General features: G+C 34.6%; 2 protein-coding genes across 2 annotated transcripts; one reads left to right on the top strand and one right to left on the bottom strand.

Annotated features, from left to right (window-relative positions):
- Positions 1–5,807: 5,807 nt before the first annotated feature.
- Positions 5,808–7,758, bottom strand: LOC105159317 (floral homeotic protein DEFICIENS; the record flags this gene model as incomplete). The annotated part of the gene is given in 7 exon segments (NM_001319686.1): positions 5,808–6,079; positions 6,205–6,249; positions 6,364–6,405; positions 7,087–7,186; positions 7,277–7,338; positions 7,410–7,476; positions 7,571–7,758. Coding segments are annotated over 7 exon segments (705 nt in total).
- Positions 7,759–9,365: 1,607 nt separating this feature from the next.
- On the top strand, positions 9,366–15,404 carry LOC105159316 (coatomer subunit alpha-1). The gene is made up of 3 exons (XM_011076330.3): positions 9,366–9,793; positions 10,892–11,386; positions 12,038–15,404. The coding sequence occupies exons 1-3, from the start codon at positions 9,586–9,588 to the stop codon at positions 14,989–14,991; spliced, it is 3,657 nt and encodes a 1,218-aa protein (XP_011074632.2). The 5' UTR covers positions 9,366–9,585; the 3' UTR covers positions 14,992–15,404.
- The last annotated feature ends 1,132 nt before the right edge of the window (positions 15,405–16,536 follow it).

The following is a 16,536-nucleotide window of genomic DNA, read 5'->3' as shown; positions in this document are numbered from 1 at the left end:
GACTGAAATTATGAAAATTAAGAGGATTTAGGACCAAAGTGCTATCATGAAAAATTAAAAAATAAAAACACCAAAAATGCATTGAAGTTTGTTTAAGTTGATATTTGGGCAATGCATGTCAGCTTAATTAACAAGAATCAATTAGTTCTGTATTTTATACTTTTATAATTGCGAGAACTGCATTGATGGAGGGGTGTTAATGTAATTTACTTTAGATGACGTACTTGTAAAAATTTACTTTTAAAATAAAAAATTACTCATAATTACAATTACAAATTCATTAAATATATTTATTTTGAAATGTTTTTACAATTACAAATTCATTAAATATATTCATTAAATATATTCATGTTTTAACTTTTTAGAACAATGTTTTTGTCTTTGAACTCCGGCGTAAAAAGACTGAAATTATGAAAATTAAGAGGATTTAGGACCAAAGTGCTATCATGAAAAATTAAAAAATAAAAACACCAAAAATGCATTGAAGTTTGTTTAAGTTGATATTTGGGCAATGCATGTCAGCTTAATTAACAAGAATCAATTAGTTCTGTATTTTATACTTTTATAATTGCGAGAACTGCATTGATGGAGGGGTGTTAATGTAATTTACTTTAGATGACGTACTTGTAAAAATTTACTTTTAAAATAAAAAATTACTCATAATTACAATTACAAATTCATTAAATATATTTATTTTGAAATAGTTAAAAATTTTAGTTTTAAAGGATGTTGATACACTTTATCTTTGTTTATATTTTTTAAGTTTTAGAAGCCAAAAGGAAGGGACAAGCAATGCCACGTCACCTCCACATCAGGCTTATAATATTTCACTTGTTCTACAACTTTCTTTAGTTCTTTTTTTTAAATAATTATTATTAAAATTATTCAAATCTAGAGGACCCAATAAAGTTTAATTATTCGTAGCATCACCCGATTTGTTTTCCCTTTACAATAATGCTTTTTCTTTTAGGTATTGATTGGGAGATCTTTTGAATGACAACCTTATATGTTACTTCAGTCATTTATTTATTTATTTTTAATTCACACACTTAATATGTATACACGTTCAAAGTTCGAACACAAAATCTCGTATAAGAACATTATTCCTCCTAAGAACGTTACACCCTTCATTTCTGGTGCTATTCGTAACTTAAATTATTATTTTTACAAGTGCAATGGTGAATCATTTAATTTTCTTTTCAATTTTATTTAATAATTGTATATACAGTCAAATACAAATTAGAGAATTTTGGTCGAATCATATCTGATCAAACCTGCATCGGTCATATAAAACATCATGTGATTGAAATAAAATCTTAAAAGAAATGATTAGTTACATAATAAGTGTAATATAATATATGTAATATAAAACAACTCTTGTATGAACAAATTTTTGGTGATAGAATATATATACACACACATTACAACGCATTTTTGTTGGAGAATTGTTTGTGTGTTGTGTGAGAGAGAGATGAAATGGGGAGGAATGTGGATTTGTGGGGAGTGGGGTAGTGGGTATGGGGCTATATCTAATTGTGCTTGTCAGCTTATGGGCTCTCAATAACTCTTCATCACTTTTCACGCTTTCAAATAAACAACAAATTCCAGAATTCCCGATAATGGGATCCACTGTTCAATCCACAATGTCATATCATCATTACTAATAAGTTGTTGCTTAATCTGTGCTAAGTAAATTAGATTTTACTGTGAATTTTTGCTAATGAGTAGGAAGTTGTACTTATTTAGAGGAGTTATTGCAATGCTTTAGGGATAATTAGATTTACAATTATTCTTATCTTTTGGATAATTACATATACACCTGTAAAATACATCAACATCGATCATTACTCGAACTGTCCTACTTTTTTTAACTATCATTGATGATTTTGCAATTATCGAAAAATCATGAGTTATTTATATAAATAAACTATAAATGAGGGAGTTTAAATATAATTATTCCTATAGGTTGGACATTAAATAACATTTATAAGATAAAATTATCTTCATTATTCATATTTTTCGCATCTTCAAAATTCATGTATTTATTCACCTTTTCCATTTTTAACTTATCAAAATTTATGGGCTTTATTAGAATAATCCTTATAAATCAAAATTTCGAGTCATTTATAAATGTTGTAGTTAATACAAATGTATCCATACTAGAATGCATGTTTTTATATTTCCAGCAACACTCACTTTGATGTCACTAATTTAATTATCAGATAGTTTCTCGATGACAGTGATACTACCTTATAAATTTTAAATAAGTTCTTGTTATTATATTAGAATTAAATCACTGATTATTCTGATCTTCATTAACTGATAATCCTAACCTCGATATTTCTTATTAAAATCATTATCGTACGGACAAATATTTATAAGATACTTATAAGGGTGGAAAAAAATGAAACTAGAGGCAATAAAATCAAGAGGTTTTATTTTATATATATATATATATATATATATGTTAAAAGGACAAATGGTTGTGGCCTTAATTAACTCGAATTGTACAAAGTCAAGAAATAGAAGTTTGAAGATAACCAAAACGTTAATTGAGTCAAACGTGGTCACCATGTGGCTCATATCGGATTGCTAAAAAATAATATAATTATTAAATTAATAGTATGGTTACAAGAATTAATACAATAGTTAATGGACATTACATCACGCATGACATTATTCTGCAAAAGGACAAAGAATTAAAAAATAATAGTTATAGCCTATAGGGCTAGTTTATTTGCTTAAAATCCCTCACATATTCCCACTTTTTTCCAGGAAGGTGTGCTCAAGCAACCTTTTAAAAACGAAAAGTTTAATATTGTGCTCAAACGTTTGTACATGGGCCCCCATTTTTTTTTTTTAAAAGTGGGATAGTTACACTTTCTGTCCTTTAAAAATTGATATAATTATGAAAAAGTTTTTATAATTGGAAAAATTATATTCACTGCACCAAATGTTTATTTATGTTTGATAAATTAATTTATTCGTTAGCCAAAATTTATTGAATTTGTTAATATAGTAAAAATATAAAATAAATGTTTATATTTACCTTCAATTGACTTAATACTCACTTATTGCAGGTCAAATAATTTATTTCAAAATAAAATACTTTTATATGAGTGACAATGTACATACTTTAGAGTGTGAAGATGTATAAGGTGGTTTGATCAGAAAAAAATTGTTTGATTTGTAATATATCAGTAATAAGTCAATTAGGGGCACATATAAATTTTCATTCAATGTTTTTGCTAATATCAATAAGTTCAATGAATTTTGACTGATGGAAGAATCATTAAGGAGGTTTGTGGAAGGCAACGTAATTATCCATTTTTTTAATTACTTTAATTTCACTCATCTTGCTGCTCATTGTTGCTTTCCAGCACATAATCGCATTTTATGGATACTAAATCAAAGGAAAATCGTACTTACAATCAATAATTAAGTTCTATTTGAATAATTAAGTGGTTTTTAAGAAGTTAATTAGTTGTATTTGGAGCACTTCTTGGGAGAAAAAGGAGAAAAAATAGGAAATTTGTGTAGTTAAAAATTAGAAAATTGTTGGCATGTGTAAAATCTCGAGGAATTGGAAGAAGAATTTATAATTTTAATATATTTGGGAAAAATATAAATAAATTGATACATTTGTCTATTTGCATAAATCACTCGTGTCTTTTATTTAATTTCAAAAACCACCCAATATGATAGTCAAAAAACAGGAACAATTTGTGCAATGTTGTTAACGTTTATGTGGGGTGTATGAGTAATTTCTTAAAAAATAGGACCGATTTGTGTAAGTGATATTATTTTTTTGTGGATGTGTGTATAACTTTTTAAAAGACATGAATGATTAGTATAAATAAATTATAGATTGGAGGGTGTAAATGTAATTGTTTTTAAATAAATTAAAATAATTTAGGAGGGAGCAGAAGAAGAAGAAGACAAATGAGGCTTTTTGAGGGCCAAGATTTGCGTGATATTATAATCATTATTAAGTATTTTGGTAGAATCTTTAAGGTGGATTTCATATGAGATGTCGGCATCATGCAGGTATGTAAGATAAGAACAGCATATCATCCTCCAACTTTCATCCACATGAACCTCGTCTGCCCTATGTTTCACCACAAATTATTTATTTTTTTTAATTACTATAATTTTCTAATCTCATCATATCCCTTATTATTAAATTGCAATTTTTTTATTAAAAAAATAATATAATTATTCATTGTTAAGAGTGTAATTTTTTATTAATAATTTTGTTCAACAATTGTTTAGGGTTTTTATTTGAATCTTAATATACCATGCTCGTTAATTGCTTATGTTTTTATTGTTTCGTTATTCCTCGACAGTTTGTACAACAACAAATAATTATGGGAAGAAACCGATGGCTTAATCTTGTTTAGGTAAGCATTCGACATGTTTGTATTAGTGAAACACCGTACGTTATTGGCTTTATTTAGTGGGAGATTTCGAGGTTTTAAGTTTGCTACCTTATACAAATGCAACTTTGATTAAATGAAAACACGATGTAATAATTAACTGAAAATTCACATTGGACAGCCCCACTTGCACGTTCAGGAGAAAAAAAAATAAAACGTTTGACCATACATATATAACTTTTCCTTGGATCAGATTTCTGATCATATTTAAATTTGGATATATTATTTTATTTGACTTATGCAAGTCCCAAGGCCAAAATTCAGAAATTTGCTCAATTTACAATGGGAAATTGTATCAATGAACTTCATGGCTAGGTGCATTCTATGTAGGTCGCAAATGACAAATTTAAATGACTTTATAATTTTTTTTTTCTCTAATAATGTGTGACAAACTGTAAGAGTCATATAAAATCAAATTGGATTATAATGTGCAATATGATACCAGTCATGTTGCACTTTTCATCATTTGTTGATACTATTTGTGAGTTTGTGACAACAAAGTCACGTGTCTGACTCAAACCCTTTGTCTGAAAATTAATAATGTAGGCACTGGGTCACGCTGGTTGTAGATGAAAATTTTGAGTAGCTTATAAATCCTACGACATTCTCTTTTTAGCAAGAAACGTTTTTGGAATAAAATCATAAAGTTTACATAGAATTGAATCAAGTCGAAAATGATTAAATTGAGATTTTCAATTCGTTACTCCCACCTAGAATATCATAGATAATTTAATCAAATATATCTATCTAATTGGATAATTTAGGTATTTAATTTAATTGTGTAGTGCAAATTTGCAATAGTGCAATATAGAGATGGAGGAAGTTTGGACAATGGAATATAAATGGAACTCTAGACCTTTCCGGGGGTTATTGGATGCGAGTGCGTCTTTTCCTACAGTAAAGTCCACTCAAGAACCAACTGGACTGTCCAATTTTCAGCTATAAAGCTTTGGGCCTATTGCCTAAAACTGCACTCCATTTCATAGTGGATTTTCGCCCGTTACAAATTATATTGTATTTAATATATACTTACCATATATTTTTTATTTTAAAAAAAATTATACACATAAAATATATATTAAATAAAATAAAAAATAAAATAAAATTTTGTAATGGAAATTTCAATCCGGAGTTTTCTTTACCAGCAAGCACATACTTCTCTGCCAGCAATCAAAATGAACATTAAATTTTCATAGAAACATTGTGTACTAATAGTTTACCACGTAACACTAAATGAGTATGACACCAATAACATAAAACCCTGAAATTACCTCACACAAGACATAGAATTTTCTTACATTCCAGACAGCGCAAATAGATAACACTCCATATATAGTCGTAGTCATACATCATGAAAACATGAAACACGACATCAAACACACGTTTCGTTTTTCAATCTCCTTGTAGAACATGAACAATATATATTATTTATGCGACAAGGTTTACTCGAGCAAAGCAAATGTGGTGAGGTCTGAGGCTCCTCCTCCGCTATGAAGCGTAGGATGGTGGTGATGATGAGGGTGGTGATTGGGAGGGAGGCGGAGGGCAATGATCCGTGGCCCTCCATTTGGAAATCCAAGGACAGAATTGTAATCACCTTCATTTTCGACTAATCCATACTGTGGATCCTCCTGTCTTGCATCCTACCACCGGATAAAATAGTGAATTAATTCAGACAAATTCTGTCTGTGTGTGATTGTGTTTGTGTGTGTATTTATGTTTCCCTTAAGAAAAGGGAAGAAAATTATGCATAGAAAAGGGTTCATACAAATTCAAGAGCTAGGTTTCTGTGTATTTCTTCGACATTCCTTAACTGCAAATCAATAAAAGAAAGACAAACAAATTTGAATGACAGGAAATGGACCAAATAGAAAGATAAAATTACGTATATAGGAACATCATGTCAGCATGCACGTATCATACATACCTTCTTCTTGCTCGTGTCGATCTGGTTGCCGATAACCTTGTACTGTTGCATTAGATGAAGTGTATTATAGATGGAGATAGTAATGGTAGAATAATAGAAAGTGTAATATATATATATGTAGCTTTCTTACCATTAATTGGCCGGTTTAAGACATTATATATATAAATGTACTGATCATGAGCTTGAGCCAACAGAAACTAATTAAGTTGCAGTCTTTTTTGGTTTATTTGAATAAATCTGTACGTAATAGGCTTTTCCTTACCGTGCATTAATTATTAACTCAGTACTGCAGAACTAACCTTAACAAAAACATCTACACATTCTTAAATTATATATAAACTAAACAGAAAGTTCTCCAAAAAGTAATTAAAATGTATGTAATACAATATAATTTTGATAATTGATTTTACCTTGGAAAATTGATAATTTCCCAAACTCCCAAGTTCTTGATGATATTTTCAATCTTAATTATCAGGAATTAATTAGCTTCTTCTCGATTCGTTTTCCTTCTCATAATTAGTCAGTATTGTTGAATAAATTAATAATGGTGCTTACAAAGAATTATTGATTTTATAGTTATAAATATTACCCTATTGATTAATTAATTTAAATTTTGAACCAAGAACAAAGAATTAAAAATGTAATAAGATAACTGGAAACCCTAGCTAGGTCGAGTTGATGAAAATCTTATATGGGAAATGAAGAGAGATGAAAATTGAAAACCTTTCTGTCGCGAATCAACCTCAGAGAGTTGTCCATGTCTTCAATAAGATTAACCATTTCACCGTACCCCAGATCGTTCAAGCTCTCTCCCATCCTTTGCCTTTTGATTCATTAAATTAATTAAATTAAATAAACCAGTGAATTTTCATTTTCAGAGTTAATTAACAGTGTAAGTAATTAATTTACATACCTAATCTCCCTCCTCAGATTCCTGTTAACCTCCTTTAGTTTCTTCAAGTGTTGTTGCATTTTCTGCACAATTTCATATTAATTTCATTATTACCACATAAGAAAACCTCAAAAAATTAAAAAGAAAAAAACACCTCGTAGTGGGAGTTCCAGAGATCAACTGTGGCAGCCGTCTGGTACTGATCAAACAACTGCTTTGTCCTGAAACAAGGAATCCCCAAGATTTGATTTGATCTCAAGTGTATGAACAGTAGTGAAATAATTGTGATGAGAAGATGGAGATGTAGGTAGGTACGTGATGGTGGGGCTGATGTATTCGTGAAGCTTCTGAGTGCTGGAGATCATGAGGATTGAAACCTTTGCATCACAAAGAACAGTGAGCTCATGAGCTTTCTTGAACAGCCCATTTCTTCTCTTGGAGTAGGTCACCTGCCTGTTGGTCTGGTTCTCTATTTTCTTGATCTGGATCTTCCCACGAGCCATTTCTGATTTCCCCTCCCAAACTAACCTCTCAGTTTTTGTGTATCTCCCCTTTTTCTCTCTCTATGTTTGGAGATTTTTGATTTTCTGATATGGTGACGAATGAGATTCCAAATATGAGACGAAAAGAAGGGGTTACACTTTACGCTTTACTGCTCCAACTGCAGTTGCCAATTTTTACAGCTTATAATGCTGTATTTATTATGTTGATCATAGGATTAAGGTGATTAAATTAAATAATATTCATATTATTTCTTTTAATTGATGATTAACTCCTTTATTTGGAGTCTAATTAATTTTCAATATTTTTTTTTTCAAGAGAAAGGAAAAAGGAAAGAAAAGAGGTAAGAGGGAGCTATGTGTTAGCCAAAAATGGAAAGGGTTACCAAATGGGTGAAAAAGGGTTGCAGGAGTTGATAAAGTAGTTTAAGAATAGGTCGTTTCTTGTTATCAGTCACCACCACTCTACACTCTACACTGCACACACACTGTCTCTGATTAATTTCAATCTCTGTCCTCTATCACCGTCAAAACATACATGTGATTGATGGGTACTGCTGCTTTTATTTGAATCCTGAACACAAAGAATAGTAGGCCCAATGGACCTATCCTCCACTTCCAACTGAAATTGCATTGTGATGACCATTGGATATTCACGGAATTCCCTTTCAGTTCTTTTCATAGTTTTGATGGATCAGTTTCATGTTACCATTTATGGGCCTAGTCTAATACTTTTTATGACTTTGGACTTTTGGGCTATGAAGCATCTAGCTTCTAAATAATTAACGAAACCCAATAAAATTGCTCAACAATTTCATTTCCCAACTTTGTCTATTAATTACTCGTCACCATATTGTAGTTTGTAGTATTTGTGCACATATAATTACTTACAACACAAACTTTAAGAAGAAAAACTAATATACAATTAGAAAAAATTTTATATTAGTATAAATTAAACACACGAACAGGATTCAAATTCGAAAACTCTAATCAAAGATTTTTGAGTTCTAAAACACTGGATTATCGTCTGTGTCATCATTTGCTAACACATTTTTTTTTCTCTTTTTCATTTTCTTTTTAAAACTTAATATTTCATATAGTAATTCAAAATAAATGTATTAAAAAAATAGAGAAATTACACATTTTTTCAGTTGGGCTTGGAGGCCTTAGCTAAGAGCCTAAGACAATTTAAATTAACAAGCATCACTAGGATTCACATATAATTCTTCCAATCAAACGAGGGAAAATGAGTCATAAGGGGGGAAATTGTAATTTGGTAAAATTCAATTCTCCAATCAAAAGGGAGAAAATGAGTTATAAGGGGGGAAATTGTAATTTCGTGAAATTCATTTTCTCCAATCAAAATGGAGAAAATGTGTCACAAGGGGGAAATTGTAAATTGGTTAAATTCATTTTCTTATGGGGGGGGGGGGAATTGTAAATTGGTAAAATTCAGTTTCTCCAATCAAAAGAGAGAAAATGAATCATAATGGGGGAAATTGTAATTTGGTAAAATTCAAATAGTAAACCTGTAAAAAAATGTGACCCGATTCAATTTTGACGAAGCGGATCCAAACACTGTTTTGCCCGAGTAGAGTAGAATTAGATCCACCACCTGCAAGCACAAAGAAAAAACGCACTCTCGTTAACCTACACCACCTTCTTATCCCACACCCCTGTAGTTAAAAATCCCCAATTTTTGCACAGATCTAAAAGTTGGGTTCAGATCACGAATCTCGATTAGGGTTTGGAATTTTTACACTTAATTCAGATCTCTCTGTTCTTGTTTCTTAGTACCTGTGTGATTATAGGGGGGAAAGAATTGTAGAAATGTTGACGAAGTTTGAGACAAAGAGCAATAGAGTTAAAGGTTTGAGCTTCCACAGCAAGAGGCCATGGATCTTGGCGAGTCTCCACAGCGGAGTGATCCAGCTCTGGGATTATCGCATGGGCACCCTCATTGATCGATTCGACGAGCACGATGGACCCGTTCGTGGTGTTCATTTTCACAAGTCGCAGCCGCTTTTCGTTTCCGGAGGTCTGATTTCTTTTCTCAATATTGTTTGAATTTTTGTTCATGCAATGTGATCTCCTGCTGGTTTAGTACAATTGGATTCTTTGAGAAGCTTTTATAGTTTTTTCTAGCTTTCGGATCTGCTGGTTTCTCTATTAACTGCTTATGCGGGACATTATTAGATGTGGGGAGATTTAGCTCTAGGATCCGTGGCTTTTGGAACTTCAGTGTTGATTTATGGGGTGTGATCGTTTAGTAGATTTGGTGATCGCAATTGGTGGGATTATAGTTGTATATGATCTGATACATGCTAAAATATGATATGGCTGGTATTTGATTTAAGCTAGGATTAGTTCTGTTGTTGCAAGTTTGTTGCTATTGAAATAAAACTAATGTAGTGAACTTGATCCTGGAATTGGAGGGTTGAATTTGTGGATTCCTGCTGATTTAGTCACTGGATGTCTTTATGTTATGGTTGTCTTCTTTAAAGTACCTGTATTTAGTATTTTGTTAAATTCAAATGGTGTTGATTCACCCATTGCCATAATGGAACTCTAGTTGATGAGGCAATGAATCCATCTACAGTTCGTTACATATTTTTAATATTCTTTTCTATTAATTAATTGCTAGTAGAATGCTGCATGCATGAAGCTTGATTCAACCTTAGACAAAGGATTTTTTTGTCATGCTGGAGTTGGGGAATGTTGACCCTACTTATCTCATTATCTTATGCATGTACTGATATTGGCAGAATTTGATTGTTTCCAGGTAAGTGCTATGCAATGATCAGCATTCTTGTGTGCTGTTTGATTTTTTGCAAACTTTCATACTGATAGGATTTTGCATTAGTTATTCACGATTGTTGTTGATTCATATGGGGTCTTAAGTTGAACTTACTCTCACGATGATTGTATAGGTTGCTGAATCAATTGTTACATTTATTTGAAAAATCATATATATATATATATATATATATATGTATTTAGATATATAGGTATTCAGAAAATTTATTGATTTATACAATGGAAAGCAATTTTCAGCCAGGTTGCTTCAAGCTGTCTTTATTCTTGGATTGATACTGTAATGTATCTTTTCTATTTATGCTAATGCTGGTTTCTACAGGTGATGATTACAAAATCAAGGTGTGGAATTATAAATTGCACAGATGTCTATTTACTCTTCTTGGCCATCTTGATTATATCCGGACAGTTCAATTTCATCACGAGTATCCGTGGATAGTAAGTGCAAGTGATGATCAGACAATTAGAATATGGAATTGGCAATCACGGACTTGCATTTCTGTGTTAACGGGGCATAACCACTATGTCATGTGTGCCTCATTTCACCCCAAAGAGGACTTGGTCGTTTCAGCCTCTTTGGATCAGACTGTTCGTGTTTGGGATATAGGTGCCTTGAGGAAGAAAACAGTATCTCCTGCTGATGACATTCTGCGATTGTCTCAAATGAATACGGACTTCTTTGGTGGGGTTGATGCTGTTGTGAAGTATGTCTTGGAAGGCCATGATCGAGGGGTTAACTGGGCTTCTTTCCATCCAACTCTCCCTCTGATTGTTTCTGGAGCAGATGATCGCCAAGTGAAAATCTGGCGCATGAACGGTATGCCATCTTAATCACCAATTATCTTGTTAAAAGATGCATAGTGTCTCCTGGAAGGATCATTCAGTGAATTTGCACTTATGTTTGAATGATTTAAATTTGGTGATGGGCAAAGCATTTTACCATTAAGAAGGAAAATAACCCTTGAAATATTCTTGTGTTTATATAACAATGTTCTCCATGCTATGAACTGGTGTTGGAAGTTTCTGGTGCTCTTCCTTTTTTCATTTTGTATTGATTCTGGAGTTGTTTGCTGTTGGAGTTTTCTGAAGGAGCTGGGATTTATTTAGTTAAAGTAGGTGAAAGTGGTGTTCTAAATTGATATACATGTTGTGAATTTGATGAGAGATAGCTAAGAGAAGGTCTTTTGAGTTAGGTGGTCAGTGGGCTGAAGTTTGTGGTCATTTCAGCTTGTCTCTTGATTGAAAAGCTGTCTGGTACAGGCCTACACATTAGATGTTTTTCTAATTTAGTGAACTAGTCGATGCCAAATCAGCTTCACTCGAGTTTCTTGCAACTGGGAGTGCATACCTCTTTAATCAGTCACATACTTGTATCTACCTCATATTTATTCTAAGTGAGTTGTATTAATTTTTTAGTTGCTGAAAAGTAATAGATTTTATAGCTGATATCTGATTTATTTGTCTTCAGATACTAAGGCTTGGGAGGTGGACACATTGAGGGGCCATATGAACAATGTTTCTTGTGTACTGTTCCATGCAAGGCAGGACATTATTGTATCAAATTCAGAAGATAAGAGTATCCGGGTTTGGGATGCTACTAAACGAACTGGCTTGCAGACGTTCCGTAGAGAGCATGATAGGTTCTGGATTCTTGCAGCCCATCCTGAGATGAATCTTCTGGCGGCTGGTCATGACAGTGGCATGATTGTTTTTAAGTTGGAGAGAGAACGTCCTGCCTTTTCTGTCAGTGGTGATTCAGTCTTCTATGTCAAGGACCGCTTTCTACGTGTTTTTGAGTATTCAACTCAGAAAGATACTCAGCTGATACCAATCCGTCGTCCAGGGTCCAGTAGTTTGAATCAAGGCCCTCGAACTCTTTCTTACAGTCCTACTGAAAATGCTGTTTTGGTTTGCTCTGACACAGATGGGGGTTCATATGAACTCTATGTCATCCCCAGAGATAGTTATGGCAGAGGCGACATGGTTCAAGAGTCAAAAAGAGGTGTTGGGGCAGCGGCAGTTTTTGTGGCTCGAAATAGGTTTGCTGTGCTTGAGAAGAGCAGCAATCATGTCCTGGTCAAGAACCTGAAGAATGAGATACTTAAAAAGAGTCTTCTGCCCATTGCCACTGATGCTATATTCTATGCTGGTACTGGAAATCTGCTCTGCAGGGCTGAGGACAGGGTTGTCATCTTTGATCTCCAACAAAGGGTTGTTCTTGGGGATCTTCAAACGTCTTTTGTTAGGTATGCGGTATGGTCTCAGGATATGGAGAGTGTTGCTTTACTAAGCAAGCATTCAATTGTAATTGCTGACAAGAAGCTCGTGCACCGCTGCACTCTTCACGAGACAATTCGCGTGAAGAGCGGAGCATGGGATGATAATGGTGTTTTCATCTATACTACACTGACGCACATTAAGTATTGCCTTCCTAATGGGGATAGTGGAATTATCAAGACACTGGATGTCCCAGTATATGTTACAAAAATATATGGGAACACGATCTTTTGCTTGGACCGAGATGGGAAAAACCGTCCTATCATCATTGATTCGACAGAGTATATATTTAAGCTATCCCTGCTGAGGAAGAGATATGATCAGGTTATGAGCATGATAAAAAATTCAGAACTTTGTGGACAGGCCATGATTGCTTACCTACAGCAGAAGGGCTTTCCACAAGTTGCTCTTTATTTCGTGAAGGATGAGAGAACTCGCTTCAACTTAGCCCTTGAAAGTGGTAACATTGAGAAAGCCCTTGAATCTGCTAAAAAGATAGATGAGAAAGATTACTGGTATAGGCTAGGCGTGGAGGCCCTTCGGCAGGGAAATGCAGGGATTGTTGAATATGCATACCAAAAAACAAAGAACTTTGAGAGATTATCTTTTCATTATCTGATAACTGGTAATCTAGAGAAATTGTCGAAAATGATGAAAATTGCTGAGGTAAAAAATGATGTGATGGGCCAGTTTCATGATGCACTATATCTTGGTGATGTACGGGAGCGTGTTAAGATTCTGGAGAATGCAGGTCATCTGCCCCTGGCTTATATAACAGCTGCAATCCATGGGCTCCATGATATAGCTGAGCGTTTAGCTGCAGATTTGGGGGATAATGTTCCTTCTGTGCCTGCAGGGAAGAAAGCTTCTCTTCTAATACCCCCGAGTCCAGTGCTATGTGCTGGAGATTGGCCTTTGTTAATGGTCAGTAAAGGCATATTTGAGGGTGGCCTGGATGATACAGGCAGAGGAGAAACCGAAGACTATGAAGAGGCTGCAGATGCTGATTGGGGTGAGGCACTGGATATTGGTGAGGTGGACAACTTGCAGAATGGAGACATCAGTCTGGTGCTAGAGGACGAGGTTGTGCACGAGGAGAATGATGAGGAGGGTGGATGGGATCTTGAGGATCTGGATCTGCCTCCTGATGCTGAGACACCAAAAACAGCTGCAATTGGACGTTCTGGTGTTTTTGTGGCCCCCACACCTGGTATGCCTGTAAGCCAGATTTGGGTCCAGAAATCGTCTCTTGCTGCTGAACACGCAGCTGCTGGAAACTTTGAAACAGCAATGCGTTTATTGAGCCGTCAGTTAGGCATACGTAATTTCACCCCTTTGAAGTCGCAGTTTATTGATCTTCACTTGGGCAGTCACAGTTATTTACGTGCCTTTACTTCAGCGCCGTTGATCTCAGTTGCAGTTGAGAGGGGTTGGAATGAGTCAGCAAGTCCCAATGTGCGAAGCCCCCCTGCTCTAGTGTTCAATTTCTCCCAATTGGAAGAGAAGCTCAAGGCTGGCTACAAAGCTACAACTGCTGGAAAGTTTTCTGAGGCTCTTCGACAGTTCCTGTCTATTCTTCACACAATTCCGCTGATTGTTGTTGAAACACGAAGAGAGGTGGATGAAGTCAAGGAATTGATTATCATTGTCAAAGAATATGTTCTTGGTTTGCAGATGGAGCTTAAGAGGAGGGAACTGAAGGACAACCCAGTCCGTCAGCAGGAACTTGCTGCCTATTTCACCCATTGTAACCTCCAGCTTCCGCACTTGAGGCTTGCACTACTGAATGCTATGACCGTCTGCTTCAAGGCACAAAATCTGAGCACTGCAGCCAACTTTGCCAGGCGACTTCTGGAGACCAATCCTAGTAATGAGAATCAAGCCAGAACCGCTCGCCAAGTTCTGCAGGCTGCCGAGAAGAATATGAAAGATGCTACACAGCTTAACTATGACTTCAGAAATCCTTTCGTTGTGTGTGGGGCTACATACGTGCCAATTTACCGGGGGCAGAAAGATATAACTTGCCCCTACTGCAGTACTCATTTTGTTCCATCTCAGCAAGGCCAGCTATGTACTGTTTGTGAACTTGCTGGGATAGGAGCTGATGCATCCGGTTTGCTCTGTTCTCCTTCACAGATACGATGAATTGACCCTACGATTTGCTTGTTTGTGACCTCTCCCAATTAGACAAACCGGCTAAGTCGGGGAATGTTTGCCATCTTGAGAAACAAAGAGGTAGGAGCTCCATACAAAGAGATTAAGACCGAATTTATGCTTCTGTTCAATATTTGGTTTTGTTTTGCAGGATCAGTTTCATCAATCTCCTACCCCTCAACCCTTTTTGGTTTTTATGATTACAGTTTCCATTGTAATAAAGTCATGTAAGATTTTGATTTTGAGACCATTCTTATGCAGTGTGGTAATTTAGTGTGCCTGCCCAAATTGTGGCAACCTTGTTGCCCTTTTCTATCCAGTACGGTGGACCCTATATGTTCTTTTTGCAGATGTAATAGACTTTTTGCAAGCTTATACATTTCTTTGCATTCAGATTTACTAAATTGCGCATCCAGACTTCTTAAAATGGTGGATGATTAAAATGAAATTGCTCATGCTTTCACTTTATTTGAGTAGAAATTCTTTCCAGGAAAGCCCGGTATGGAAGGCCTGCATCTTCAGAGTCCAAATCGCTAGAGCACCATGTACAATACCGTAATTCCGAGCACCCACAAAGCCACGTAGGCTCTCTTGAAGATATGAAGACTTGCTTTCGGGGAGATTTGTTGATGATGCTTTCTTTTCCTACAAGATCACCTAGGGCATGGGCCCATCCCCATGAGAAACTCGTACACTCCTAAGCCTTCATTAAAATAGTCTTAGGGTTGTCAAAAGTGGTTGAAACCCCATGTGACTTCTGCCGCTCCACTCCTTTTTCTTAAGGCATTTGTAAAATCATGACTGAGAAATGCCAATAAACCAATAATTATGCTCAAAGAGAAACCTAAGCTGGTCTAAAAATACCAAAATGACTACCTAAGTCAAAGTATATTAATTTTATATGGTAAATGACCTACACATTGTCAATCATGATGTTTGGCACTTTGAGGGCCAACGGGGCCCTGTCTACATAATCTAGGATTAGAGTAACAATTAAGGAGAATGATGTCCCTTAACATTTTTCCTCAAGATCCCAAAGAAAAGGAGTGCGCCCCCACCAAACAGGCTAGGTCATGCTTGTCCATGAATAAGGTATTAAGCTTGTAGTAACTAATTTAGCAGATTCAAAAAACTAGCCTATTGAGTCAGTATATAGTAGAAACAATACGTTATACAGATTGTTGACATCCTATGACACAACATAATAAAAAATCTCAACAAACTCCAAATGATCTGATTGAAATCAACTTCTCAAAGATATTTGAAAATATTAGGCAATACTCGGTTAAAAGGTTATATCTTCATAGGGATGGCAACAAGACGGTTCTGGGTTGGGTTTGCCCGGACCCAAGACTCGTCCCTCTTTTGTCCCACTCCATGTCACTTTCATGCACAATTTAAAAATTTACGGAATTGTCATAAATTATTGCAGACGAATGAAAATTACATAATAGTAAAACATAATTCATCAGTAAGTCAAAATTTAAAATGAATTGTATAAGACAAAATATATGTTCATCCAAATTATTAATTTTT

Source organism: Sesamum indicum, linkage group LG3 (assembly GCF_026168435.1).
Source record: "Sesamum indicum cultivar Baizhima isolate 11 linkage group LG3, ASM2616843v1, whole genome shotgun sequence".
In the NCBI taxonomy this organism is placed as follows: domain Eukaryota; kingdom Viridiplantae; phylum Streptophyta; class Magnoliopsida; order Lamiales; family Pedaliaceae; genus Sesamum; species Sesamum indicum.
The sequence above is the reverse complement of the archived record's forward strand: the minus strand, read 5'-3'. Positions and strand labels throughout refer to the sequence as shown.